The sequence below is a fragment of the Acomys russatus genome, chromosome 24 (assembly GCF_903995435.1).
Source record: "Acomys russatus chromosome 24, mAcoRus1.1, whole genome shotgun sequence".
Lineage (NCBI taxonomy): Eukaryota > Metazoa > Chordata > Mammalia > Rodentia > Muridae > Acomys > Acomys russatus.
The window spans coordinates 17141770-17169752 of NC_067160.1; the positions used below are offsets into that span (position 1 = coordinate 17141770).

Consider the following 27983-nt stretch of genomic DNA (forward strand, 5'->3'; position numbering starts at 1 on the left):
TCATAGATGTGGGTTCTGAAGGACACTGAGGGTAGGATGAGAAAAGTGGGTATTTTTTTTTTTTTTAGGTTACTAGTAGCTGTTGGATATTGTCTACCAGGTCTCACAACCCCCTGCTGTTGGTAACTGAACCCATCCCAACCTACAGATAAAGAGTCTGAGTCACAGGAAAGTAGCCTGGGTTTTGTGGCCAGGGTGAGCCAGCTGGGGGAATAGAACTGGGCTGGAGACAGTTGCCTGATACGAGTGTCTTGGCTGCAGTAGTAGGAAGTCTTGGGGCACTGATTGCAGGCCTATCACCTTTCTTTACAAGGCTCCCCCGTGAAGTACTGCCCAGCTCGACACTCAAGAGCCATGCAGCAGCCATAGCTGTCCCCAGACCCTTAGAGCCCTGCAAACTTGCAATGTGTACAGAGACAGCAAACACGAGCTAAAACAATGTCTTCTCCACCGTCCTCCACGGTTTATCGTCAAGTAAAACAGTTACCTTAATCACCTCAGGGTCCAAGGGTTGGGGCTTTACTCTTTTGTAAGAGACGATTTTCTGGAAAGATTTCTAAGAAAACATCTTGGCAAATGGGTAAAAAATTGACTATTCAGTGACCACCAAGCTGGGAGGCTCACAACCTTTGGACCACAGACACAGGTCACATACTTTGGCGGCCATATAGGATTTCTGGGGACCAGCACATTCTTATTAACTGAAGATATTCAAATACAGTCATAAAGAAGGCTAGCGGTGGGTAGAGAGGCATATTTTAGTAAAACATAGACATTTCCGTGCATTTGATTTAAATTACTAGTGTGGCTATCAATCAATCCTACCCAGATGTATTGTCTTTAAAGACTGTCTTTTCCAGCTGGGCTTGGTGACGCATGCTTTTAATCTCAGCTCTCTGCAGGCAGAGGCAGGTAGATGACTGTGAGTTCGAGGTCAGCCTCATTTACCAAGTGAGTCCAGGACAGCCAGAGCTACACAGAGAAACTCTGCCTCAACAAAACAAAACAAAACAAAACAAAAAAAAGAAGAAAAAAAGGAAAACCAAAAATAAACAAACAAACACATAAGTAAATAGTTGTATTTTCTTTTCAGTATAGAGTCTCACACTGTGCCCAGGTTGGCTTCTAGCTTGGTTATTCTGTTTCAGCCTTCCAAAAGTTCAGATAGTAAGTGTAAGGCCCTATGCCCCACTGAAGTTTTGGTAATTTAGTTGTTGCAGTTCTGAGTATCAACCCAAAACCTTACAAATAACATGCGCTCTACCACTGAGACATGTCCCAGCATACATTTGTATATTCCTTTTTATCTTAGGGGATAAGACACAGAAAGAGAATGCTGGTGTTGGGCTTTGAAACCAGGGCCTTGTAATAAAGGTCCTACTTGACCATGTCCACAGCCAATTTTGTATTTTTCATTTTGAGATAGAGTCTCACCAAGTTGTCTAGGCTGGTTTTAAATTTACTCTATAACCCTGACAGGGCTTGAACTTGTAATTCTCCTAAATAGCTGAGATTACAGGATTGTGCCACCATGCCTGGATGGATTATATACACATACATACGTGTATGTGTGTGTGTGTGTGTGTGTGTGTGTGTGTGTGTGTATTTCCCCCGCCCGAGACAGGGTTTCTCTGTGTAGCCTTGGTTGTCCTGGACTCGATTTGTAGACTAGGCTGGCCTTGAACTCACAGCGATCTACCTGCCTCTGTTTCCCAAGTGCTGGGATTAAAGGCGTGCGCCACCACGCCCGGCTGGATTTTATAATTTTTAATGTTCTTTGATGTACTAGTTCATAGAAGTCATCAAATTGCAGAAGATAGTGTGAGGCCATTAGCGCTCTTTGTTCCCAATCATTTCTTGTTTGGTGATGGTAGTGGTGGTAGGGATTGATCCAGGGTCTTGGGTATACTAAATATAAAAGTACACTTAGCCAAAACCCCACCTCCCCAATAATTCATTTTTTTTCAGGCAAGAATTTGCTTAATAATCCCGGTAAGGGCTGGGTGTGGTGGCTCACACCTTTAATCCCAGCACTTGGGAGGCAGAGGCAGGTGGATTGCTGTGAGTTTGAGGCCAATCTGGTCTACAAAGCAAGTCCAGGACAATCAAGGCTACACAGAGAGACCCTGTCTGGAAAAACAAAAAAACAAAAAACAAACAGAAAAATTCCTGTTAGCCTGGTATGAACTATAATGCACCCCCCCTCTTTTTTTGTTTGTTTGTTTGTTTGTTTGCTTGTTTACGGCAGAGCTTTGCTGTGTAACAGCTCTGACTGTCCTGGAACTCCTTCTGTGGACCAGGCTAGTCTTGAACTCACAACTATCTACCAGCCTCTGCCTTCCAAGTACTGAGATTAAAGGCATGCGCCGCCACCACCTGGCTCAATGATGCCTTTTAACTGTGGTGTAGGGATGTCTTGTGTCCAGCACCCTCTCTGGCTTACACTTCCCTACTCTGGACAGCCTCTGCCCTGGCTTTAGACGCTTTGCTGAATCATCACTCACTAAAACTTTTGCTACCCTGTCAAGAGACAGTCTGATGGCTCCCTCCTTCATCACAGGAACAGTCTGATGGCTCCCTCCTTCATTATCCTATTCTTCTCTGCAGTCTCCTAACATCCAGACCCACAGACGTTTTTAATTTTTCCTGCTTCAGCCTCCAGGGTGGAGGAATTATAGGAATGTACCACCGCACCCAGGCATCTCTTAAATAATTTTATCAGTGAAATATTTTGAGGTCATTCATGACATTACTCTGCCAAAATATCTTCAAGATAAGAAATTGGATATAAACAATACAGGACAAGGAGATTCTGAGTAGATGAAAACACTGGTTACAGCTGGATGGGTTAACGCATGTCTTCCACCCCAGCACTGGGAAGACAGAGGCAGGTTTAGAACCTCCAGGTCATCCTGGGCTGCATAGAGAGAGATGCCAAATAGCCTAAGCTATTGAGACCCTGTCTCAAAAAACAACCAAGCCATCCCCACGTCCTCAAAACACTTGGTTACATAGGCTGTTGAGAACTAAACAGACTGCATAAATGATTGTACTCCTCTCTTGTCAGCCATATAAATCACTTATATTCAGAGGACAATATTCTCCAAGATTAACCCCCTCCCCCATCCCGCCAAGAAAGGATGCTGTTTCTTCTCTGTACTTCTAGAGCATTTGGTGTGAGTACAGCGACGCTAATACTTTATCAGTCTATGTTGTTGCTTTAGTGGGCTATAAGTCTCCCCAACACACACACACACACACACACACAGAGAGAGAGAGAGAGAGAGAGAGAGAGAGAGAGAGAGAGAGAGAGAGAGAGAGAGAGAGAGAGAGAGAGAGAAAGAGAAAGAAAGAGAGAAGAGAGGGCACCTGGATAATCAGTAAGTCTAGACAGACTAAATGCAGAGCCTAAAAACCTCAACCATCTGAAAAGCCCTCAGGATTTGTGTACTCTGTGAAACGCTGTTGCTATTTCTTGTAAGCTTTGTTGCTGTTGCTTTGATTTGGTTGTAAGAACGGGTCTCAGTGGAATTTACTATGTCACCCATGCTACCTTTGAACATATGGCAATCCACCTGGATCACCCTCTTGGTTGTTGGGATTATAGGTATAAACCATCTTGTCCACTTTGTTTCCAGTCAGGGTTTCTCTGTGTAGCCTTGGCTGTCCTGGAATTTACTCTGTAGACCAGGATGGCCTAAACTCACAGAGATTAGCCTGCCTTAGTCTATCTACCAAGTGTTGGGATTAAAGTAGTATGTCTCTACCCTTTTAATTTTTTAAAAGGCTTTGCTACTGGGTGTGGTTTAACACACCTATAATCTCAGCACTTGGGAGGCAGAGGCATGCGAATACCTTTGAGTTTGAGGCCAGCTTGGTCTACATAGTGAGTCAAGGCTACACAAAGACACCTTGTCTCAAAAAAAAAAAAAATCTGATTTCCTCCTTCTTGCCCTCCCTTAAAACTCTCCCATATGCCCCTGCTCTCTTTCAAATTCAAAACCTCTTTTTCATTGAGTCTTACTAGATACATATGTGCATACAGAGATATATATGTACATATAATATATACATATATATTCCTAAGTATAACTTTCTCAGTCTGTACAATGTTACTTATGTGTACATTTTTCAAGGCTAGCCTCTTGGTATTGGATAACCAATTGATGGTTCTTCCCTGAGAAAAACTCCTTCCCCCATCCTCAGCATTTCTTTGGTTTTTTTTTGTTTGTTTGTTTGTTTTGTTTTTTTAATTTTTTATTAATTTATTCTTGTTACATCTCAATGGTTATCCCATCCCTTGTATCCTCCCATTCTTCCCTCCCTCCCTCCCATTTTCCCCTTACTCCACTCCCCTATGACTGTTCCTGAGGGGGATTTCCTTCCCCTGTATATGCTCATACGGTATCAAGTCTCTTCTTGGTAGCCTGCTATTCTTCTTCTGAGTGCCACCAGGTCTCCCCCTCCAGGGCACATGGTCAAATATGAGGCACCAGAGTTCGTGTGAAAGTCATATCCCACTCTCCACTCAACTGTGGAGAATGTTCTGTCCATTGGCTAGATCTGGGTAGGGGTTTAAAGTTTACTGCCTGTATTGTCCTTGGCTGGTGCCTTAGTTTGAGCGGGACCCCTGGGCCCAAATCTGCCTATCATATTGTTCTACTTGTAGGTTTCTAGGACCCTCTGGATCCTTCTACTTTGCTATTAAAAATAAGGAATTCCCGAAATTTGTGGACAAATGGATTGAGCTAGAAATGATCATAATGAGTGAGTTAACCCAGAAGCAGAAAGACTCAAATGGTATATACTTACTTATATCTGCATACTAGCCCAAGGGGCATGTCCCATGAAAGCCTTCACTTATCAGGAAACTGAGACAGAGGGGAGGACATCCTATTGGGACTCTAGATGAGAGAAGCATGGGAGAATAGCAAAGTAGAAGGATCCAGAGGGTCCTAGAAACATTTCTTTGTTTCTGTAGCTCTTTGCATAGGCTTTCCTTCCTAGCATGCTTATTGCTGCCCTTGTTCAGCTCATGTCTAAACAGCCATGTTGGTGAGACGTTATGTGTATCACAGCAAACTTCCTGATCCTCTGGCTCTTACAGTCTTTCATGCACCTTTCTCCAACATACACACATACACATACATACACATATATACACACACACACACACCATGTACACACACACACACACACACACACACACACATACACATGCACAGGTTGGTTTATACTACATGTTTCTTTGCAAGATGGTTTCTTTGGCATTATTACAAAGAGAAAGCTAAGGCTCTTAGTAAGACCGTTTCCAAAGAGAGAGAAAAAGGAAGAAAAGAAGGAGGGAAAGAGGAAGAAAAAAGATGAAGAGGAGGGAGAGGGGGAAGGAAGAAGACGAAGAAGAAGGAGAAAGTGGGCTAGTTAGATGACTTAGTGGGTAAGGCCTCTAAGTCTGATGCCCTGAATTTGATCCCTAGGACCCACATGGTAGAGGGAGAGAAACACCTTCCCACAGATTGTCCCCTGGATCTCCACATGCATGCCGTGGCCCAACTCTGTCTCTCCCTTCCCTCTCCCCACCAAATAAGTGAATAAGTGAAATCAGAACTTCAGACTTTAAAAAAAATTGCGTGAGTAGTGGTGGTGGTAAGAATCTATCAAAACAGGCTGGGTGCATGCCTTTAATCCCAGCACTAGGGGAGGCAGAGGCAGAGGCAGGTGGATCGTTGTGAGTTCAAGGCCAGCCTCGTCTACAAAGGGAGTCCAGGACAGCCAGGGCTACGCAGGGAAACAAAACAACAAAAAACAACAAAAAATAGACAGACAAGCAGATTAAATTTGTAGTTTTAACACCCTTTCTTCTCTCTGGTCTCGGGTTGTCTGATTGCTGACTGAAAGTGCGGTGTGAGCAGGAGCAGACAGCCGAAGGCAAGCTTTTGTGACTGCGGAGGGAAGACAGAAGTGCAGAAGAAAAGCAGCCAGCTCCCAGGCAGGGAGGGGAAGGCTCTTAGGTGGAAACAAGCTTATCTTTATCCACCTACTCAAAGGGCTGTGCTGGAAGAAAAGCATTGCAGGCCTTATTTCTCAAGCCTGTGCCCTAAAGCCCCTTCACCTTTCCTGTCTGAAAAACCATAAGGGTGTTTACTATAGTTGTTTAATCTAAAAAGGAGCATTTGTTTATTTATTCATGTGTTTACTAGTGACAGGGATCCAGCTCAGGGATGTAAGCCAAGCACCTGGCTAACGGAGCCTTGTCCTATAGACGTAGTAAATGTTATAACAAAACATTGATTTCCCCCTTTTTCTTTTGGTTTTTCAAGACAGGGTTTCTCTGTGTAGCCTTGACTGTCCTGAATTCACTTTATAGACCAGGCTGGTCTCAAACTCACAGCATTTCACCTGCCTCTGCCTCCCGAGTGCTGGGATTAAAGGCATGTACCACCATGCCTGGCATAACAAAGCATTTATAAAGCTACTTAGTTAAAAAAAGCTTTCTGCCACTTTGTCCATATTTGCCATGGTCAGTGTGTTCCGGAAGTCACAAAGATCTGCCTGCCTCTGCCTCCTGAGTGCTAGGATCCAAGGTGTACGTTGCCACTGCCATCACTGTTCTGACAACCATGTAATACTTAATTACTTATTTTGGTAGCAAAATTAACACATGAGATTTAATATATTATGAAACATATTAGCCAAGTGGTGGTGGCACATGCCTTTAATTCCAGCAATCGAGAGGCAGAGGCAGGTGGATCTCTGTGAGTTTGAGGCCAGCCTGGTCTACCAAGTGAGTCTAGGAAAGTCTCGAAAACCAAACCAAAACACACACACACACACACACACACACACACACACACACACACACACGCACACACACGCACACACGCACACACGCACACACGCACACACACACACACAGTATTAACATTTAAAAGAAGTAAATAACACAAGTGTAAGAGAGCTGCCTGTTCGCTTGGTTTCTCATAGGACCTTCCATTCCTCATACTGGATGCATTGAGCTCATGAGACCTTCAGCCTCAGAGCTTCACCGTGGCTGTGGAAGAGCTTGGCAGGCACAGCAGCTTCCATCACACTGATGTCCTGAGGACAGGTCTCCACTAATCAAGGACGGGAGGATCTGAAAGCTTTCTCCATCTCCCTCAGAAGGAAGTGCTATTGATAGAGCACCCCTCTACCGTCCTTCCCCTTCCTTATCTCCTGTGATCTCATCCCTCACGCCTGGGGATTATATCTGGTATTAATTGCATACCCCTGTGTTTTGATCGCAGATCTGTTTTCATAGAACGTATACGTCTAGATACTCTGTAGCTATTCTTACCAGGCTTAAGTTCCAGGCCTGCAACTATCTAAATGTATAATCTTGGGAGAAAATCATCTAAACTCTCTGAGCTTAGTTTCCTTATCTTTAAAATAGAAGTAATTGTGATACCTGCTTCATAGCCTTGCTGTAAAGAGTGAGTTTGATATGCTGCCGTGCCTTGCCTCGCACACCGTGGTAGGCACTCCATAAACGGGAGCCACTACTGCGTCCACAGGTCATTTTTCCCCTAGTGTGGTACTCAACTTATACACCCCAGGCTGGCCTCAAACTGCTCTGTAGCTGAGGATGACTTCAAAGTCTTCATCCTTGTGCCACCGTCTTTTCTTGTGTTTGTCTGTCTGTCTGTTTTCGAGTCAGGTTTCTCTGTGTAGCCCTGGCTGTCTTTGAACTCTCTCTCTGTAGACCAGGCTGACTCTGAACTTAGAGGTCTTCTTGTCTCTGTCCCTCAAGTGCTGGGACTAAAGGTAAGTGTCATACTAACCAGCTGTGCCACCATCTTTGAAGTGCTGAGATCTCAGGTGTATACTACCACATGCAGTGTCTAATTTTAAAAATTGGTGTATATCAGCTTTATTGCGTTGTGTGCATTCAGGAAGTCTTTCTTAGTTTCATTAGTCAATGTTATTTATTGCCTTATAATTTCTGTTGGTTCTGTTTCATTTTAAGATGAAGTTTTGCTATGCTGCCCAGGCTGGCCTCAAGCCCCTAGGCTCAAGTGAACTTCTTTTTTTGTTTCCAAAGTAGCTGGGACTATGTGCATCATCACATCTGCTTCCCCTCCCCCACCCTTTCCCCTCCTACTCTTTCTTCTTCTTCTAATTTAGAGAGGATTTGGTATAGTTTAGGGTGGCTACGAATTTTTAGGGTGTGGGTTCAAGACAGGGTTTCTCTGTGTGGCCTTGGCTATCCTGGGCTCACTTTGTAGATAGGCTGGCCTCGAACTCACAGAGATCTGCTTGCCTCTACCTCCCAAGTGCTGAAATTAAAGGCCATGCCCAGCTGGCTATGAAATTTTTATGTAGCCAGAGTGAACTTGGATTTCTGATCCTCTTGCCTCGACCTCCCAAATGCCATCATGTCCCACTTTCCAGTTGATTGTTTTATTATTTTGTTTTTGTTTTTTGAGACATGGTTCTAACTATGTAGGGCTGGCTGTCCTGGAACTCACTCTGTAGATCAAGCTGGCCTCAAACTCAGAGATCTACCTTCTTTTACCTCCCAAGTACTGAGATTAAAGGTGTGCGCCACCATGTGTGCCCAGCCTTTGATTTTTACATAAACAAGTTCAGTGATCCTTTCCATTTCGGATGAGAATTTCATAGTTTCATTAGGCATGCACTCCTAGCCTACAATAATAAAGTATAGGCAGAGGCAGGTGGATTTCTGTGAGTTTGAGGCCAGCCTGGCCTACAAAGTGAGTCCAGGACAGCCAAAGTTAGTTTGGTTTTTCTTTTTCTTTGTTGTTGTTGTTTGTTTGTTTGTTTTTTGAGACAAGGTTTCACTGTATAGCCTTGGCTATCCTGGGCTCACTTTGTAGACCAGGCTGGCCTCGAACTCACAGAGATCTACCTGCCTCTGCCTCCCGAGTGCTGGGATTAAAGGTATGCTTTTAGTTTGGGTTTTATTGGCCTTTAACCCCAGCATTTGGGATGCAGAGGCAGATAGATCTCTGTGAATCCGAGGCCAGCCTGGTCTACAAAGAGATTTCCAGGTCTATTACAGAAAAAAAAAAAAAAAACTTGTCTCAACAAAACAAACAAACAGAAGAAGAAGAAGAAGAAGAAGAAGAAGAAGAAGAAGAAGAAGAAGAAGAAGAAGAAGAAGAAGAAGAAGGAAAGAAAAAGAAAAACATTTAACTAGGGCTGGGCTGGCTTACAGTTTCAGAGGTTTAGTCTACTAGCATCGTGGTAGGAAACATGACGAAGTGCAGGCAGACATGGTGCTCGAAAAAACCCAAAAGTTCCACATCGTGATTTGCAGGAAGCAGAAGGAGACTGTATCACACTGGATGTAGCTTGAGCATAGGAGACCTCAAAGCCTGCCCTCACAGTTACACACTTCTTCTAACAAGGCCACACTCTCCTAATAACAGCGCTCCCTATGGGCTAAACATTCAAACACATGAGTCTGGAGGGGCTATTTCTATTCCCACCACCACAACATTTCCAACAAGATTTATTGACTGAACATGGGCTAGCTGAGATTTTGCTTGATGCCTGATGAAAGTTTTAGCTCGGGGCTAGTCAGATGGCTCATCCAGTAGCATAAGCTTGGAGGCCTGAGCTAGCTCTGTGAGCCCCACATAAGAAGAAGGGAGAGGACCAGGAGAAAACCAGCTCCATGATCTGAGTGTGATGGTGTGTGCTCCCTGAATGTATCCCTACCCTCTCAACATCATCAACACTCATGATGATGATAAAGAAAAGATTTTAGCTTATTCCTGGCATATAATGTATGTTTAATAAATGCTCAGGTTCAAAATGAGGACTAATAAGGTGTGAAGCTGAGCCTGGCGGCGCAGGTCTGTAGTTCCAGCCACTCAGAAAGCCCAGGAAAGGGCATCACCAGTTCCAAGGCTTGTCTGGACGACTGGTGAATTCAAAGCACACCTGGGCAACTTACCTAGACCCTGTCTTGAAATAAAAAGAGAAAGAAAGAAAGAAAGAAAGGAAAAAAGTAGGGCCACTGGGGTGTCTCAACAGGTAAGGGCTTTCGATGCCAACTCTGGTGACTGGAGTCTGATCCACAGACTTCACATGATGGAGGGAGAGAAGCTACTCATGAAAGCTGTTCTCTGACCTCCACAAGTGCATGTGAACCATGGCATTCACACACACAGACACACACACAGACAGACATGCACACACACAGACACACACAGACACACACACATACAGACACACACACGGACACACACAGATAGACACACACGGACACACACAGACAGACACACACACAGACAGACACACACACACAGGGACACACACAGACAGACACACACACGGACACACAGACAAACACACACAGACAGACACACACACGGACACACACAGACAGACACACACACAGACACACACACAGACAGACACATACCCACGGACACATACAGACAGACACACACACACAGACACACAGACAGACACACACAGACACACACAAACACACACACACACACATGATTGAGGATGTACCTAGGTGGGAAGGTGGTAGGATGCTTGCCTGGCATGTTTATAACTTTGGGTTCAATCCTTAGCACTGCAAAAAAGAAAGGTCTTGATTAATGCTATGCTAAGTGAGGGGATATGGAAGATGTTTGGAACATCTTTCATCTCCAACCCTCAGACCTTCGTGTAGTGATGAAAAGTAAGGAAGGACTCAAAACTAAAACTAAGTAACAACACACACACAACAACCCCCAAAACCCACAATGATGGGGTGTATACAAGAGACAAAAAGTCAATTCAGCCAGCTCTCAATAGCCAAACTGAAATCGTGTGTGTGTGTGTGTGTGTGTGTGTGTGTGTGTGTGTGTATGGTTTGTGTTTATGCATGTGTGTCTGCCTGTGTGCCTGTGCCTGTAGAGGCTAGAAGTTGACCTGAAGTGTCATTCATCTGGTGCTGACCACCTTGCTGTTTTTTTGAGACAGGGTTTCTCTGTGTAGCCTTGGCTGTCCTGGACTAGATTTGTAGACCAGGCTGACCTCAAACTCACAGAGATCTACCTGCCTCTGCCTCCAGAGTGCTGGGATTAAAGGTGTGGGCCACCACTCCCAGCCACACTATAAATTAAGCACTCATGATTTTATTTTAAAATAATTAAATGATTGAATAAATAAACAAATAGGAGCAGACTAAGAAATTTATCACTTAGCTGGGGTGGTGGTGCATGCCTGTAATCCCAGCACTTGGGAGGCAGAGGCAGGTGGATCTCTGTGAGTTCGGGGCCAGCCTGGTCTACAAAGTGAGTCCAGGTCAGCCACTAACATCATGGCAGGGAACATGACAATGTGAGAGCGTAGAACACATTGGGCAAGGTGGCAGCACATATCCCTGCAATCCCAGCACTTGACAAGTGAGAGGATGGAAGACTGGGAATTCCAAGTTGTCTTTGGCTAAGTAACAGGTTTGAGGACAGCCTGGGTTATGTAAACCCTGTCTCAAAAAAGAAAAACAAAAACAAAAACAAAAACAAAAACAAGTGAGTGGTAGCTCAAGCTTTTAATCCCAGCATTTTGGGAGGCAGAGGCAGGTGCATCTCTGAGTTCAAGGTCAGTCTGGTGTACAGAAGGAATTCCGGGACAGTCAGGACTATATAGAGAAACCCTGTCTCAGAAAAACAAACAAACAAACAAACAAACAATGTGAAGAATGTGAAAGGAGGAAAAGGAACAACAGACAAAGCTGCTTTGGCCGAGTGACCGAAGGTAGAAGCACCTTGACTCACCACAGGACCTGCTGATGCCCTCCTGACTCAACTGGAAAAAAGAAGCATCTTACCTGTGTGACCTTGACCTCCACAGGACCCCATTGTAGTCAGGAGAAAAACAACAGCCTAAGCAGTTCAGGGACATTATACAAAAGACGTGACCTGTCTACCTCAGAACTGTTCTGCTCATCAAAAACAAGGAATGACCGAGAGACGGTCAAAACAAGACGGGCCTAAGCAAACAAGACTAAAGGTGACAGGTGACGTGGTCTCTTAGTGGAGCTTTGGAAAAGAAAAAGGAAACCAAGCGAATTTGCTCAAAGTATGGACTGCAGTTAGTAATAATTAATATTAACGTTGATGACTGTAAGATGTTACTATTAGGCTAAGGCGCGTGTGGCACACCAGGATCTTCTCTGTATTTCATTTCCAATAAAACTGATTCTGTGCTGTAGCAGTTTAGTTAACTCACACAGTGGGGGCACACCTGTGAGTCCAGCACCTGGAATCAGAGAAAGGAAGGCCAGAAGTTTGGCTGTGGAAGGAGTTCAAGGCCATCCTGGACCATATAGGACCCTGCCTCAACAAAATAAAAGCTCTCAAGGAGCATAACATTTATGGGGCAAAGTAGGAACATACCCAAAGGACTTCTACTCTGAAGGAGACTCCTGCAGGTGGTGTTTGCTGTGATAGGGGCATAGAATACAGACTCTTCTAGAACAGGTGGAGTTTCCATGACAAAAGAGGAACAGTTTGCACCAGGATTTGAGGGGGAAAAATAGCAGCTAGTTGCCCAGAAGTGAAAGAACTGCTTGTCTTGTTTGTTTTTTTTGTCTAAATAACACTAGTATATCAGGGCAGGTTTGTCACATCCACGGTTGCTGTTTATTTATCTGTGCTGCTCTTACAGAGGCCTGTGTCATCACACCTGTCTAGGAAATGCTGGAAGGAGACGTTGGCAAATTATTGCCATGGTGGAGATAGGTTCTTCTTCCAAGCTGACGGCGGGGGACAAGTGGAACACAATCTTCTCTCCAGCACTGAGGAGCTTGAGAGACACTTCATTCAAAGGGAGGGCTGTGTGCCACCAGCTGCCCTTCAGGCATGTCAAACTCTCAAAATGAGTGGATTGAAGGGAAAGGACATTTTCATTTCTGGGTAGGCGATGTCCTGTAGCTCCTTTGACAGTTTCCAAAGTCTGCTGCCAGGTTTAGTAAGGCTGGTTGTGGGTACTGGGGTACTGGACTTGCATAGCACCAAGTTTGGCTTATCTGCTTCTTTTGAGTGGGCTTTGAATTAATTTTTAATTAATTAATTTATTTGCTTTTTTTTTTTTTTTTTTTGAGAAAGGATTCCTCTGCCTTGGCTGTCCTAGACTCACTTTGTAGTGCTGGAATTACAGGCGTGTGCCACCACTCCCTATGGTCTTTGATATTTTTAATGTTTTTTTGTTTTTTTCTGCTTCTGGAACTCACTCTCTAGCTCAAGCTGGCCCATTAGCAACAATCTTACTGCCTTACCAACAGTAAGTACTGGGATAACAAACATATGACACCAAGACTGGCTTGACTTTGGGCTACAGAATTACAACCCTTTGCCCAGTTCTTAGAAAGATGAGGACTGGCATGGCTCAGCAACAGTGTGTGTGTGCCTAATAAGGAAGAGGCCCCAGATTCAAAGCCAGGACTGTTAAAAAAAAAATAAAAAAATAAAATAAGAAGAAAGGAAAGATAGTAGCAGAAAGGGTTTCAAAATTTAGTCTCTGATTTTGATATTTTTCTTTTTCTACAATTTTTGCTACAATGTGTGTGCAGTTCTCTAAATGCCCAAGTAGACAGGAGAAGGATGTCAGGTGCCCTGCTGGTTCCCCTGAGATGGGGTCTCTCACTGAACTCCTGACCTGCTATTTTTTCCATGTGCTTTCCCCGTCCAGCCCCTTCGCTGGGACCAGGCCTGACATTTTTATTGCAGGTGCTGAAGGTTCAACTCAGATCCTCATGTTGCTTACCAAGTTCTCTCACCCACTTATTTTGTTCTTTTTCAAACAATTAAAAAAAACTTTTCTTAGCCGGGCGTTGGTGGCACACGCCTTTAATCCCAGCACTCGGGAGGCAAAGGCAGGTGGATCACTGTGAGTTCGAGGCCAGCCTGGTCTACAAAGTGAGTCCAGGACAGCCAAGGCTACGCAAAGAAACCCTGTCTCGAAAAAGCCAAACAAACAAACAAACAAACAAAAAACCCCAAAAACGTTTCTTAAAAAGAAAACGTTTGCATGGATATTTTGCCTGAATGCATGTCTGTGCATCACATGCAAGCCAGGGGATGGTTCAATGAGGTCAGAAAAAGGACTCGGATCTTCTGGAGCTGTGAGTCACCAAGTGGGAACTGGAGATCAATCTTTGGTCTTTTGGGAGAGCAACCAGTACTTTTAAGTGTGGAGCCATCTCTCCAGTACCCAGGATTTTGTTCTTGATAAAAATGTTTTGAAACACAGCTTAAAAAAAAAAAAAAAAAGACAGGTCAAATGTTTTGTTTCTCTGTTTTCCAGTCTCACTACAGAGCCCAAGCTCAACTCAAACTCCTGCCATCCAGCAATCCCCTGCCTTAGCCCCCATGGTGCTGAGATTACAGGGAAGCAAAAGGTCTTCTATCCTATTGTCAACTTTTTCCCTTCTTCTTCTTCTTCTTCTTCTTCTTCTTCTTCTTCTTCTTCTTCTTCTTCTTCTTCTTCAAACTGTCAAGTTCTTAATCTGTTTCTTGATCTTACACCATTTCGGGACAGATAATTATTTTTTGTGATTCACAGAGCTCTCCTGTCTATTGTAAAATGTTTATCAGCACCCTTGGCTCCACTAGGAGACAATAGAATCCCTTAATTGTGACAACTGTCCCCAAGGACACTGAAGAAAAACTGCTGAGCTTTAGTGCACTCTGAAAAGTTAACCATGGATGCTGAAGGCAAATGTGGGTTGCTAAGGAGAAGCAAACACTCTCGGATACTTGGACAGTGCTTCTGGCACTTACCATCCTCCCAGAATATGGTGTCGTCTGTGAATTCAGTCCAGTGTTTACACTCTGATTTGGGTGAGGTGCCAGAAGCCAAATGCAGTGTATTTCCTGCTTAACTTCATTCATTCATTCATTCTCCAAATATTTATTGAAGGACTGCTATGTATCAAGACCCATGACAGGTTTTGGGGACCTGATGATGAAGAAAAGAGATTGAGTTTTTGGTTTTTTTTTTTTTTGTTGTTGTTGTTGGTTTTTGTTTTGTTTTGTTGTTTTCCCAGACAGGGTTTCTCTATGTTATCTTGGCTGTACTGGACTAGCTTTGTAGACCAGACTGGCCCCGAACTCACAGCGATCCACCTGCCTCTGCCTCCTGAGTGCTGGGATTAAAGGCCTCCGCCATCACGCCTGACTGTTTTTTGTTTTGTTTTGGGATGCTGTGGCTAAATTCTGTTGCATGTCTCCAAATCTGTGAACGTGGAAGGCTGCATTTTCATGTGACTAGGCATCATGTGTGAATCCTGACCCAATGTAGGTTCTTTCCTCTGACTAGAGTCTTTATTACAGCACTTGGTACCACCACAGCTTCTGAGGTAAGAGAAGGATTGGGACAGTTGGAAGCTTGCTGGTCTACTCTCCCTCAAGGCTCCTTATCTAGTCTGATAGTTTTTCCCTGACTCTTATCTGCAGGTTGCTTCCAGGAGAGGAATTTAACAGCAAGGGAGTTGAACGCTGGACCTCACTGCTGTATTTCTTTCCTTCACGCTGCATTGTGAAATCTTCCTGGGCAGGTGCTTGTTGCACTGGCTGGATCAAAACATGTGAGGCTGTCTCAGCTCCAGAGACTCCCAGGAGCTCCCATGACCCTGTCGTTAAATATTAAATTGCACTTTTGGAGGAATTCTAGTTGTCCTTAATTTTTTTTTTTTCTGCCAGTAAGACTTGTTAGACTGCTGATCTTCTTAATCATTGCTAATGCTTTCTCTTTTTAATTTTGTTTTGTTTAGTTTTTTTGAGACAGGCTTTCTCAAAACCCTTGGCTGTCCTGGACTTGCTTTGTAGACCAGGTTGGCCTCGAACTCACAAAGATCTGCCTCTGCTGCCTGCCGAGTGCTGGGATGACAGGCATGTGCCACCATGCCCCGAAAACTTTCTTTTAAAATTGTTATTGTTTGTTTTTATTTTTTGTTTTTCTGAGCAGGATTTCCCTGTGTGGTCCTGGCTGTCCTAGAACTCAATCTGCAGAGCAGACAGCCTTCAATTTGGAGATCTGCCTGCCTCTGGCTCCTGAGTGCTGGGATTAACAATGTGTGCCTTTAATTAAATTTAGTTACAGTCATGCTCAATTTGCCAAAGACCTTCCCTATGATTTGCTTCACAAACCAAGAGGACCCTACTGTTACGTTATATCTAAGGTCTTTTCTTTTTGGTGCAGAAAATATAGCTACTGTAAACATTGTCCCTGGAAGTCTTGCTACTGTGAACAGGCAACAACATAGCCTTAGACCTGGTCCTGAATGTGCCAAGTCTATAGTATCAGGAAAAAACAAAACAAAACAAACAAACAAATAAACAACAACAACAAAAAAATACCTCTGAAGACAAACAGTGCCATAAGTTTCTGGGCTTCATTTTTTTTCCCCCAAGAGGTATATTTCTATTTAAGTTTCTTTTCTTTTCTTTCTTTCTCTCTCTTTCTTTCTTTCTTTCTTTCTTTCTTTCTTTCTTTCTTTGTGTGTGTGTATGTTTTGAGACAGGATTTCTCTGTGTAGTCTTGGCTGTCCTAGACTCACTTTTTAGACCAGGCTGGCCTTAAACTCACACCGATCCACCTGCCTCTGCCTCCCGAGTGCTGGGATTAAAGGCGTGCACCACCACTGCCCGGCCTACTTAAGTTTCTTCTCACTCTGTTATAAGAAAACCCCAAGTTAGTGGTTGGTGATGTCAGTAGTCCAGATGAGACTTGATAGGTTGGGGTCTGATAGTAAGTGAGGAGGGATCCCCCTTTCTGAGGACCAGGGGAGGGGGAGGGGAAGAAAAGGATGGAGGGGGACTACAATCAGGATGTAAAGTGAATGAACTTTTTAAAAAGAGCCAGGTAGCCAGGTGGTGGTGGCACACGCTTTTAATCCCAGCACTTTGGAGGCAGAGGCAGGTAGATCACTATAAATTCGAGGCCAGCCTGGTCTACAAAGCGAGTCCAGCACAGCCAATGCTACATGGAGAAATGCTGTGCCAGGCGATGGTGGTGCAACCCCCTTAATCCCAGCATTTGGGAGGCAGAGGCAGGCTGATCTTCATGAGTTCGAGGCCAGGCTGGTCTACACAGTGAGTCCAGGATAGCCAACGCTACAGAGAGAAGCCCTGTCTTGAAACAAACAAACAAAAATTTAAAAAAAGAAAAGAAAAGAAAACCCAGGTTAGAAACTAGAATCTGGTGTTTTAGAGATGACTCAACAGTTAAGAGCACTGTCTGTTCTTCCAGAGGTTCAGAATTCAATTCCTAGCAACCACATGGTGCCTCACAGTCATCTATAATGGGATCTGATTGCGTCTTCTGTTGTGTGTGAAGACAGAGCATTCATATACATAAAATACATGAATAAATAAATTGTAAAAAAAGCCACAACAACAACAAGAACAACAACAACTAGAATCTAGAGACCTGCCAGGAATTTTGTCAACTCTAAAGACTTTGGCTCTGTGCAAGGTCTTTCTTTAATTTTGCCTACATGGTTGGGGAAGCAGATAGTACACACACACACACACACACACACACACACATTTAAATTTTTAAAAATTAAAGTTTAATAATATTTCCCTTCCCTTTCCTCTCTCCAACCCCTTCCATGTATCCCTCCTTTGCTCCCTTTCAAATTCATGGCTCCTTTTTCTTTCATTGTTATCATTGCATGCATCTATTAAGGCATAAATACATATCTACAACCCCCTGAGTGCTGTTAGTGCTGCTTTTATGTATATGCCTTCAGGGCTAACCATCTGGAATTGGGTAAACAATTAGGGGGCTCATCCCAAGGGATGACTAATTTTCCCTCTCTCTGAAGTCTTTAGTTGCCTGTAGTTTTTGTTGAGGGGCAAAGGCCCGTGATGTCACTCGATAGCTATTGGTATTGTCATTGTTCCGTTTCTGTTTACACATGCATGTTGTTGAGGTGTCACTGTGTTGTCTCCCTGTCATCTCTAGAAGACAAGCTCTCACAGCGACATCTTGGTCTTCTGACTCTTACAGTGTCTCCACACCCTCTCCCAGAGTCTGTATGGCTGGGCTGTTACGTAAGCTGCACAGTGAGGACGACATGGATACAGGAGGCTCTGTCTCAAAAACAAAGCGAAAGTAATTTCAATGGCAGACAGACGGATCAACTGAAAAAGATGCCAGCCACAAAGCTTGACAACCTGAGTTTTGTCCACAGAACCCACATCGGGGGAAGGGGAGAACCTGTTTCCCAAAATGTCCTCTGATGTATACATGTGGTCTGTGACATGTGTGTATCCTTCTCCCAACAAGTAAAAATACATATGACAGTTGTTAAATAAGCGGTTCTTTCCTGAGGGGCGAGTAGAGTTGAGTGCACGGAGCCCATTCTAGGATTCTTCTCAGAACTCAGGCAGGACAGGGCGATGACTATGACAAGGACATTGAGGAAGTGGGCAGTTGAGGAAGTAAACTGAACTTCATGGTCTGTTGCATTTGCATGTGAGAAGCAGGAGAATTGGATTTTTTGGCTTGGCCTCCAGTGGATGGTGATGTTTCATACTGGGTTCAGGCTGGGTTCTGGGGAGTTTAAAGTGGTGCTGTCCAGGGGGCCGTTGGGTGAGTGACCCTCAGGAGAAAATGCTGGGTTGGATTATAAGCAGTGGAAATTGGATTTTTTTTTTTTTTTACCTCACGCCCACGGCAGGAAGCATGGAATTGGTTCATGGTAGGAGCAAATACTTGGAAATATATCTATTAATTTGATATTGAGATGAGTGGGTAGAATAATACAGATAACAAAAACTATATCAAGGAAGTTGGTTGGCATAAATGTGCTGAGTAGAGCTCACTTTAAGCACTCTCAGCTTCCTGTCTCTTCCTTTCTTGTCCCGACTAGAAGAGTGCTCTGTAGAGTCCATATACACATATGGAGAGAGAGATGTGTAACAAATTAAGCATCAGAAGGAAGTGATACAATGCTGGTTTAAATCACAAGTGAATTACCCTGGGCCTTCCCCAAAACTGGTCCATAGGCTGAATTCTCCAAATCTAGCCACAAACATCCTTAGGCATAAATACCAGAGATAAACACGCTGTGGCTAGGGGGTGGGGGAGGTTTTTGTTTTTTTGTTTTTTTTGTTTTTTGCTGGAAAATTGTGAAGAAGGATGGATCGTGCTTCTCTAGTCACCCCCATCCCCACCGTTTTACGTCCCCCCTCCCCTTCCTGCGTTATTCTGGGATTAACGCTGCAGTAGTCCCCAACACAAACGCGGCTGGCCGGTATGGTCAGCCCGAGCCCTGCTGTGCAACCACGTCTGGAATTCCGGTAAGTTGGCAACACTGGAGCACAAAGGGAGCAACAATGAGGAAAACCCTTCAGGCCAGAAAGGAATGTTTAGATCCCTGGATCGCCACAGTGAAAGGACACACAAACACACACACACACACACACACACACACACACACACACACACACACACACACACACATTCACTCACTCAAGGGTTGAGACTCTGCAGCTTGGAGGTGCAGAGGCTCGGCATGGCCATGCATGCAGCCTCGCCCTGGAAGGCTTCGAACCTTCATGACCCCAGCGTGGGCTTGTAACTATCATTTTATCATTCTGGAAACAGCATAAATCACCCTTTGCGATTGGAGAGCCGGCGACGAGCCCTGTCACCCACCCCCACTCGGTCAACCCTTCTTCCTTTTAGGTGCTGCGCAGCAAGAGACTTTGGCCAAAGCATAGAACTTTACACTTCCCAGTCCAGACATCACTGTTTTCACAAACCTGCCTGCTTTGTCTTAAATTTTCTGTGCTTGGATTTGCCTTCCAGAAGCAACACCTAGTTTGTTCCCCATTCCCAAGGTTTGCCAACCCAAGCCACGCTACAGGAACTGTTGTGGTCAGAAGAGGTCCAGACTTATGCGTGAAGGGGGAGAAGAGGAAGGCAGTGGCTGCTGCCAAGCTGTCGCTCCAAGGAGGGAAGGCGAGGGACCGTGCTCTGTCATCACGTGGATAGTCGCCTCCCTCACAGCCCTTTGCCTGAGGGAAATGACTCCAAGGACCTGCTGCGGCTGCGGGGAAGTTTGGGGGGGAGGGCGCTGCGGCGATTCTGGGATGGTCAGAGGTCCGGGAGGGACTCCCAGCGCAATGCAATCAATTGCACCAGCTAGTTAATCTCGACGCTGCAGAGCTGAGCACCATGGTCTGAAGTGCTCCTGTAAGGTCCACCCTCTTAAGAGGGTTGTGTCTGGGTTAACAGGTTCAGTGTGGTCCCCAAGAGGGAAACCGTGGGGTTCCCCTCACCCCAGAACTCTTGGGGTTTCTCTCATTACTGGCATCGCAGAGAAGACACCCCCCCCCCCAATTTTGTTTCAAGACGAACAGAACTGGCGTGACACCAGGCACTCAAGGGGCTAGATAGATACCGCCTCCACAGCAACGACAGGATCTCCTCTCCTCGTAAAAAGACAAGCAACTCCATCTGAACAGCCTGCACCCTGTCAGGGGCAGGAGGCCCCGAGGGAGCTTAGCGAGTTCAGGCTGGGGCACTGAGGTCAGGCCAGACGTCTTTCCAACCCATTCTGTGCCTCTACCCAGCCTTCCCCTAGCTCGCCCGTCCTTCCTTCCTTCCTTCCTTCCTTCCTTCCTTCCTTCCTTCCTTCCTTCCTTCCTTCCTTCCTTCCTTCCTTCCTTCCTTCCTTCCTTCCCCGTCTACATGTCTACATAGACCTGACTGTCCTGGACTCACTCCCTAGACCTGGCTGGTCTCGAACTCACAGAGATCCACCTGCCTCTGCCTCTTGAGGGTTGGGATGAAAAGTGTGCGCAACCCACCCTCAGATCTTTCTTCTCCCCCCTTTCTCTTCCCTTTCCCTTGCTTTCGTTCATCTCTGGTTTTTCTTCCCCCATTCGTATTTTATTTTTATTTTTAGTCACTACTCTTGACTTTCCCCTTTTTCCATTCCTTTTCATTGCTGACATAAAGTTATAGAGTTTGTTTCCCTGGAAGATTTTTTCGTTGCCTGTCTAGCCATCCCTCAGAGTGGCAGGGGCAAGCGCTTGCTCCGGTGTGAGTAGCAGCGATTGAAAATGACCGTGGAATGTGCGTGCTTGTGCAAGTGAAAGGTCTGCGCTCTCCAGCGTGTGAAGCCGTCAGTGTGTATGCCCAGAGCGTGTGCTCCTAGATGAGAGCGTGCAGAAGCGTGCGCGCGTGTGGAGTGTACATGTGCTATCGCGCAAGTGTTCGAGTGCCCACTCCTCCCAGCGCTGCAAAGTGCAGAGGGCGGGCCAGGCAGCAGGGGGCCTGGCCCACTGGATTCCCGCATGCTAGTTCCGGGGCGGTCTGGTCTAAAGGGCTTTATATACTGTCTGGAGGGTGGGGACTGGCGCGGGTACAAAACGGGATGCCTCAGACATCGGGGCCGGCTTTCCGCCTCTAGGGGCCAGCGGAGGTGCTGAGCAAGACCCACGTTCGCAAGTACAGTAACTGCCTGTGCCGGCTGCGACTTGCGCCCACCTCCCGGGGAAGGAACGGCGAGGCCGGGGGCTGTCTCCGGAATGGAGCGCGGAGCAGCGGCAGCTGCATGGATACTGCTGTTGGCGGTCGCTGCCTGCCCAGAGGCAGTTAGTGGCCAAGGTAAGCGGCCACCTGCCCCAACTACGCGCTCAGCGCCGTCCACTCTAGGCGCTGCAGTGGGGAGACGGGCGAGGGTAGATGGCTGCGGAGCTGCTCCGGTTGAGCGCTCCGGTGACCCCAGGGAGTGACGAACGCAGAGCCGCTTTTCTACTGGCTGAGGAACGCGGTCGCATTGGCTTCGGTGACAGCTCACCCCACTGCAATCGTGCCTTTGTTCCCACGGGAATTAGTCCCGATTCCAAACACATTTTAGGCTGGAACCTGGAGAATGAGGGTCTCCCGCGTGTGTCTACAGATTTCTTCTGGCTGGGGCGGGGCGGTCCTCCACGCAGCTTCCCAGCGCAGCTTTCCACCTGCAGCGTCCGGCCGGCGCGGGAGATCCAATTCCATCGCGCGCTCCCGGCCGCCAGCCCCAGCCTCCTTCCATCAGTGGCGAAACTCCGTCCCTCGGTGACCCCCATGAGACCGCATCTCATGATAACCGCTCGTTTACGAGCCCAGATAAGACTGGGAGGTGGGATTGGCAGAGAGTGGCTGTTACACTAGAATACTTTCTTGAAGGCTTTTCCTTTCCTACCCGGAGCGAGTGCTTTTGTGTTGATGAATGGAGCTGGTTTGCTGAGCCTGAGTTTTGGGGCTGGAATGCAGAAAGTTTCCAGTGTGGCTACAAACTTTTTCAAGTTGTCTGGGAGTTAGTCTTTTTACCTTTTCTCCTTCCCCGAAGCAGCAGAGGGAATGGGGAAAGTTATTTAGAGTTTAGAATTAAAAAAGCGTTGAAAGAGAGAGAGAGAGAGAGAGAGAGAGAGAGAGAGAGAGAGAGAGAGAGAAGTTAAAAGGAATGGAGAGGGCAGAGGGCAGAGGGAGGACGGGAGAAAAAGTGAGGAGAGAGAGAGAGAGAGAGAGAGAGAGAGAGAGAGAGAGAGAGAGAGGGAGAGAGAGGGAGAGAGAGAGAAACCCGCGAGCTCTCTCCCTGGCTTTCGTTGCTAGGTAGCAGCTCCAAGCTGCGTGTGACCGACCACCAGACAGACAGAGCGGACGAGGCTGCCACTGCAGGGACTAATCTGTCTGTGGGGATGGGCCAGTCCCCCTTTCCCCTCCCGCTCCTTCCCGTCGGACAACTTAATTGCCCTACAATAAAAATGAAACCCCTATTGTTGCAGGATTAGTCAAAGCAATACATTGATTTCCCTAGATCACATATTGGGGTTGATGGGTGAGGACTGTGGAAGCCCCCATTTATAGAGGAGAGAGGGGAGGGCCTGTGGATGGGCCGTGGCATGTATTCAAATGGTTAATCTGCTTTCTTTCCTCAATTCTTAGCGTAAGCTCCTTAGAGGGAATCAAGTAAGTAATTATACAGCAACTCTGAGCGGCACCCATCTCAGACTTCTGGGAAGTTTGGAAGCGCCAAATAAATTCATCAGGCTTGCAAAAATCTTCCGAAAAGGAGGGGTGGGTGGCAAGAAGAGAGGTCTAAACAGTTCTTCCTTTGAACATCTCTCTAAAGTATTGGAAACACAGAAAAGGGATTTACTGTTGTTGTGTGTGTGAGGTACTGAAGAGTTCGCAGCGCTTAGGGTTATGTATCATGCGCTAAATATAGCCCGTGGTTCAGTGCACGTTTTTGTCCCTGTCTGGAAGGAAAGTTTGCTTAGATTCTTGTGCCTATGTCACTTTACCACCCGAACATGCATTGGTGGTTTAGTCAACAAATACCGTGTTCTTAGATTTCCCTGAGTTATTATCCATGTGTAATATAAAAAAAGCCAGGAAGCATTCCGCAAGGTTTTAGCAGATGAAGCACAATACACCTAACACATGGCTGAGGACTCACACATACATATGACATGTGTTCATGCTTTTTATTTATTTTACTTTTTTTTTGAGACCTGGTTTCTCTGAAGCCCTGGCAGTCCTGGAGCTTGCTCTGGAGATTAGGTGGCCCTGGAACTCAGATCTGCCTGCCTCAGTCCCCTGAGTGCTGGGATTAAAGGTGTGCACCACCACCTTGGTGTTCTTCAGGGTTCTAAACTAGAACCCAAGTCTCTGCGTTCTCAGTCTTCATATTTGAGTCAGGATTAAAGAGTGCACTGCCGTACCTGGCAAAGCACCCAGGTTTTCAACTGCAAAGTTGATACAGTAAAATAACTTCTCAGATTTATGACCACAAGAAGGTAAATTATGTAAAATACTTAGCCCAGTATAAAGGCTATTTACAGTGAAAATAAACTAGTGACTATTCTTAATTATATTTATCAACTTTTCCAGATATACAAAGAAAGATCTGGCCGGGCATGGTGGCGCACGCCTTTAATCCCAGCACTCGGGAGGCAGAGGCAGGCGGATCGCTGTGAGTTCGAGGCCAGCCTGGTCTACAAAGTGAGTCCAGGATGGCCAAGGCTACACAGAGAAACCCTGTCTTGAAACCGCCCCCCCACAAAAGAAAGATCTGTTTGTCATGTGTGTGTGAGTATGTGTGTGTGTGTGTGTGTGTGTGTGTGTGTGAGTGTGAGTGCACATGCCATAATGTGCCTGTGGAGGATAATGCGGGTCCCAGAATCCCGCTCAAGTGGTCAGGCTTGGCAAGCAGTTTTACTTGATAAGCCATTTGGTCAAAGTTTTTTTTTTTTTTTTTTTTTTTTTTTGAGACAAGGTTTCTCTGTGTAACAGCCCTGGCTGTCCTGGACTCACTTTGTAGACCAGGCTGGCCTCGAACTCACAGCGATCTGCCTGTCTCTGCCTCCTGAGTGCTGGAGGCGTGTGCCACCACTGCCCAGCTGGTCAGGCAAAGTCTTACACATTTCCACTAGGAGTTCCTAGATCTTAGAATGTATTTTGAAGTGATTTTTTTTTTCTTTCTTTCTTTTTAAAGAATCTACTAGCTGGCTGGGTGTGGTGGCACTCTCCTTAATCCCAGCACTGGGGAAGCAGAGGCAGGTGGATCTCTGTGAGTTCGAGGCCAGCCTGGTCTACAAAGCAAGTACAGGACAGCTAAGGCTACACAGAGAAACCCTGTCTCGAAAAACAAAACAAAACAAAACCTGAGAAACCAAACAAGAATCCACTAGCCACCTGAAACTTAAATTCTTTAATCCAACATAATTTGGCTACGTCTTTAACAATAAGAACTTTTGTGATGATCTCACCTTAAGTGGACCTGTAACAAGGAGGCAACATTCTGGAGCCTTCTTTGATGTTGTCTTTACTTCAGGGAGGCCTTCTATTTCTCTGCTTGAAAATTCCTTTCTGCTTATAATGAAGTTCTGCCTCAACTCTTTTCTTTTTTTTTTTCTTTTTTAGGTGCAGTGAACTTTATTGATGGTATTCAAGAGAGTAGGGCTCCCTGGGCCCCTCCCATTATTCTGGGGTCTAGGATGGAAACTGTGAGGGGAGATGCTCAGTGTCAGGAGCAGAGTAGGAACAGGAACTCCTCAGCAGCCGAGGGCCTCTCTTTTGCTCTCCTGTCCTTGCTGGGGTTGGGGAGTCCAGGGCTTCTTACTCCTTGGAAGCCATGTAGGCAATGAGGTCTACCACACTGTTGCTGTAGCCAAATTCATTGTCATACCAGGATATGAGCTTTGCAAAGTTGTCATTGAGAGCCATACCAGCCCCAGCATCAAAGGTGAAAGAGTGGGAGTCACTGTTGAAGTCGCAAAGGCATCCAGGCCTACATGCAGGTTGTCTCAACTCTTTTCAACTATCTTGATTTGATGGGAAAGGTTGTAGCCAGAGGGAACTTTAGGTTTCTAAGTCTGTAGTGTTGCATACAGAGGGGTGGCGGTTACCCCAGCACGGGGGAGGGAGATCCTCAAGAGACTGAAAGGATAGGGGTTAAGTTTCTGGCCTAAGGGCAGGTAGTCTGTGATAGAACCCAGATGGAGTCTGTTTCCCTTTGCTTATCTCCTTTTGTAGATGTCCCCACCCTCTTCGGTTGGGACTTTTCAATTCTTTTCAGGTGACCCACACTTATCAGATGAAGGAAAGAATAGTAAGTAAATGACCTTGGCAAACTTTAACGAGATTGGAAGTGCCAAAGAGGCCATAGAGCAGTGGTTCTCAATCTCCCTTGATGCTTCTGGCCCTAGTGCAATTCCTCTCGGTGTGGTGACTCCCACAACCATACAATTGTTGCCATTGCTGCTTTATTACTGTACTTTGCTACTGCTATAATATAGATATCTGACACGTGACCCCTCCAAAGGGTCATTTGATTCCCCCAAAGGGGTATCTACCCCCTGCCATGGATGGTTGTCAAGCCTAAGAGGAATTGATTCGTAGATAAGAAAGCCCTCAGGACTTGAGCTTTTAGCTTGGTCCACGACTGATACCACAACAGTGCCCAACATGTTTTCAGGTTCGTGTTCTAAATTTTTATTTTTTGGCTTTTTGAGACAGGCTTTCTCTTGTAGTCCTGGCTGTCCCGAACTCCTTTTGTAGACCAGGCTGCCTCTGCCTCCCAAGTGCTGGGATGAAAGGCATGTGCACCACCGACCAGCCCATCATTAAAATTCTTGTGCCATCAATGCACATTCCTGAAGCTCTGGGTTTTGTACTGTAGCCTGAGGTTTGGACTTAGACAAGGTAATTTTTAGGCCCTGGTTACCAGGCAAGGTAATGATTAGGCTTTGGTTATTCACTGTCTCTAGACAAGTACCTTAAGAATGCTGACGGTTGACTTTTTTTTTTCTTTTGTTTTTTGTTCTTTGTTTTCTCGAGACAGGGTTTCTCTGTGTAACAGCACTGGCTGTCCTGGACTCACTTTGTAGATCAGGCTGGCCCCAGACTCACATAGATCAGCCTGCAGAGGCAAGCAGATCTGAGGGCAGTCTGATCTACAGAGTGAGAATGGTTGTATAGAGTAAATTATTCAATGAGTTGGAAATAGCTTATAGGCAGTGTCCATCATCAAAAATGTTTACTAGCATTTGACTTTTGCAGCTAAATGGTAGAACACTGGTGTAGCATGCCCAATGCCTTATGCTTGGTTCACTACCAAGACAAATCAATAAAACATCTAACTTTGCCTGGCAATAATGACTTTACATATTATTCAATAATTGTATTGATGATAGAAACCTATGTTAAATCAACTGAAGCCAAGGAAATTAGTTGAAATCCTTAAATGAAAAATATATTTGTATAATTTTTATTAGGTTTCCATTTATCTTGACAAAAATAACCAAACACTGGCAATTTCATTTAGTTCAATCTACTATAAAATACTCATTCTGTCAGACCAGTTTTGTTTTCAATCTTCTGATCCTGCCGTCAATCTGTTTTCAGACATGTTCCCTTAGTGTAAAATGACTTACTGGCTTTGGAGCTATATCCTATTGTGCCATATCCATAGGATGACAGTAGAAAACTTGATTGTTAGCAAAAGTTTCAGTTGCATTTCAATGGTTTTGCTCGCTTGTTAGCTTATTAAACAAATTAATTACCTTACTCAGGAGTAGAAGTGTTCCTATTGGTTGGGATCTGCCACATACTTGGTCCCAGACTTTTCAGACAAGGCATGGGCCTCAGGGAAATCGGGGAAAGGCTGTGAAAAGAATGGTGAACACAGGCTGAGCTGAAAATCAGATAGCATACCGTATCAGACAAAACTGGTAAGTGATGCTGTTTTCATTTCGTATGTGAAGACAGATTTGAAAGGCATATGGGGATTTCTCAAGAGCTGGCAGTCCCAGGCTACCTTAATGAGTTGAAAGGAGAGCAATATTAGAAACATGCTATGTTCCTGGAATCATGTTGCTACCTTTATTGCAATTTTATTATCATTGTACCGTGGCCCTACTGTACTGTACTGTACTCTGCTGTAGCTTAAGTCTATAGGCTCATGTGTGTCAGACAAGTACTCTACCACAGAGCCACAACCCCAGCTCCACTTTTCTTTTCTTTTTACTTTTATTTTATTAATTTATTCATATTACATCTCAAATAATGCACTCGATTCACTGGTTGATGGTAACTTTGTTAGTCTTTAAATCTTTTGTTTGTGTGCTTATGTTTCCATGACAGGGTTTCTCTGTGTAACAGAGCCCTGGCTGTCCTGGACTCAGACCAGGCTGGCTTTGAACTCACAGAGATCTATTTACTTCTGTCTCCCAAGTGCTGGGACTAAAGGTGTGTGCTGCCACACTTGGCTTGAATCTTATTTCTATAGCAGATGTGAAAAACATGGAGACATTCTCATTTCTGAAGTGCAATGGTCACCTATGATTTAAAAGGATAGCGATAAAACTCACATCTCTCCCAGAAAATGACAATAACACTATATGCAGTATTAACTTTAAAATCTCAGTGTTTGGTCATTAGTCCTCAGACCACACTGGACCCCAGAGTTA

The 27983-nt window shown here is 45.3% G+C and overlaps 1 protein-coding gene across 1 annotated transcript in view; it reads left to right on the plus strand.

Moving 5' to 3' along the window:
• The first annotated feature begins 21371 nt into the window (after nt 1-21371).
• Nucleotides 21372-27983, plus strand: part of Lrp2 (LDL receptor related protein 2) — a 157258-nt gene continuing 150646 nt past the window's right edge. Inside the window, exon 1 of the mRNA XM_051166627.1 lies at nt 21372-21636. Within this exon, the coding sequence (XP_051022584.1) occupies nt 21558-21636 (79 nt within the window). The 5' untranslated portion in view covers nt 21372-21557. The remainder of the gene's footprint in view (nt 21637-27983) is intronic.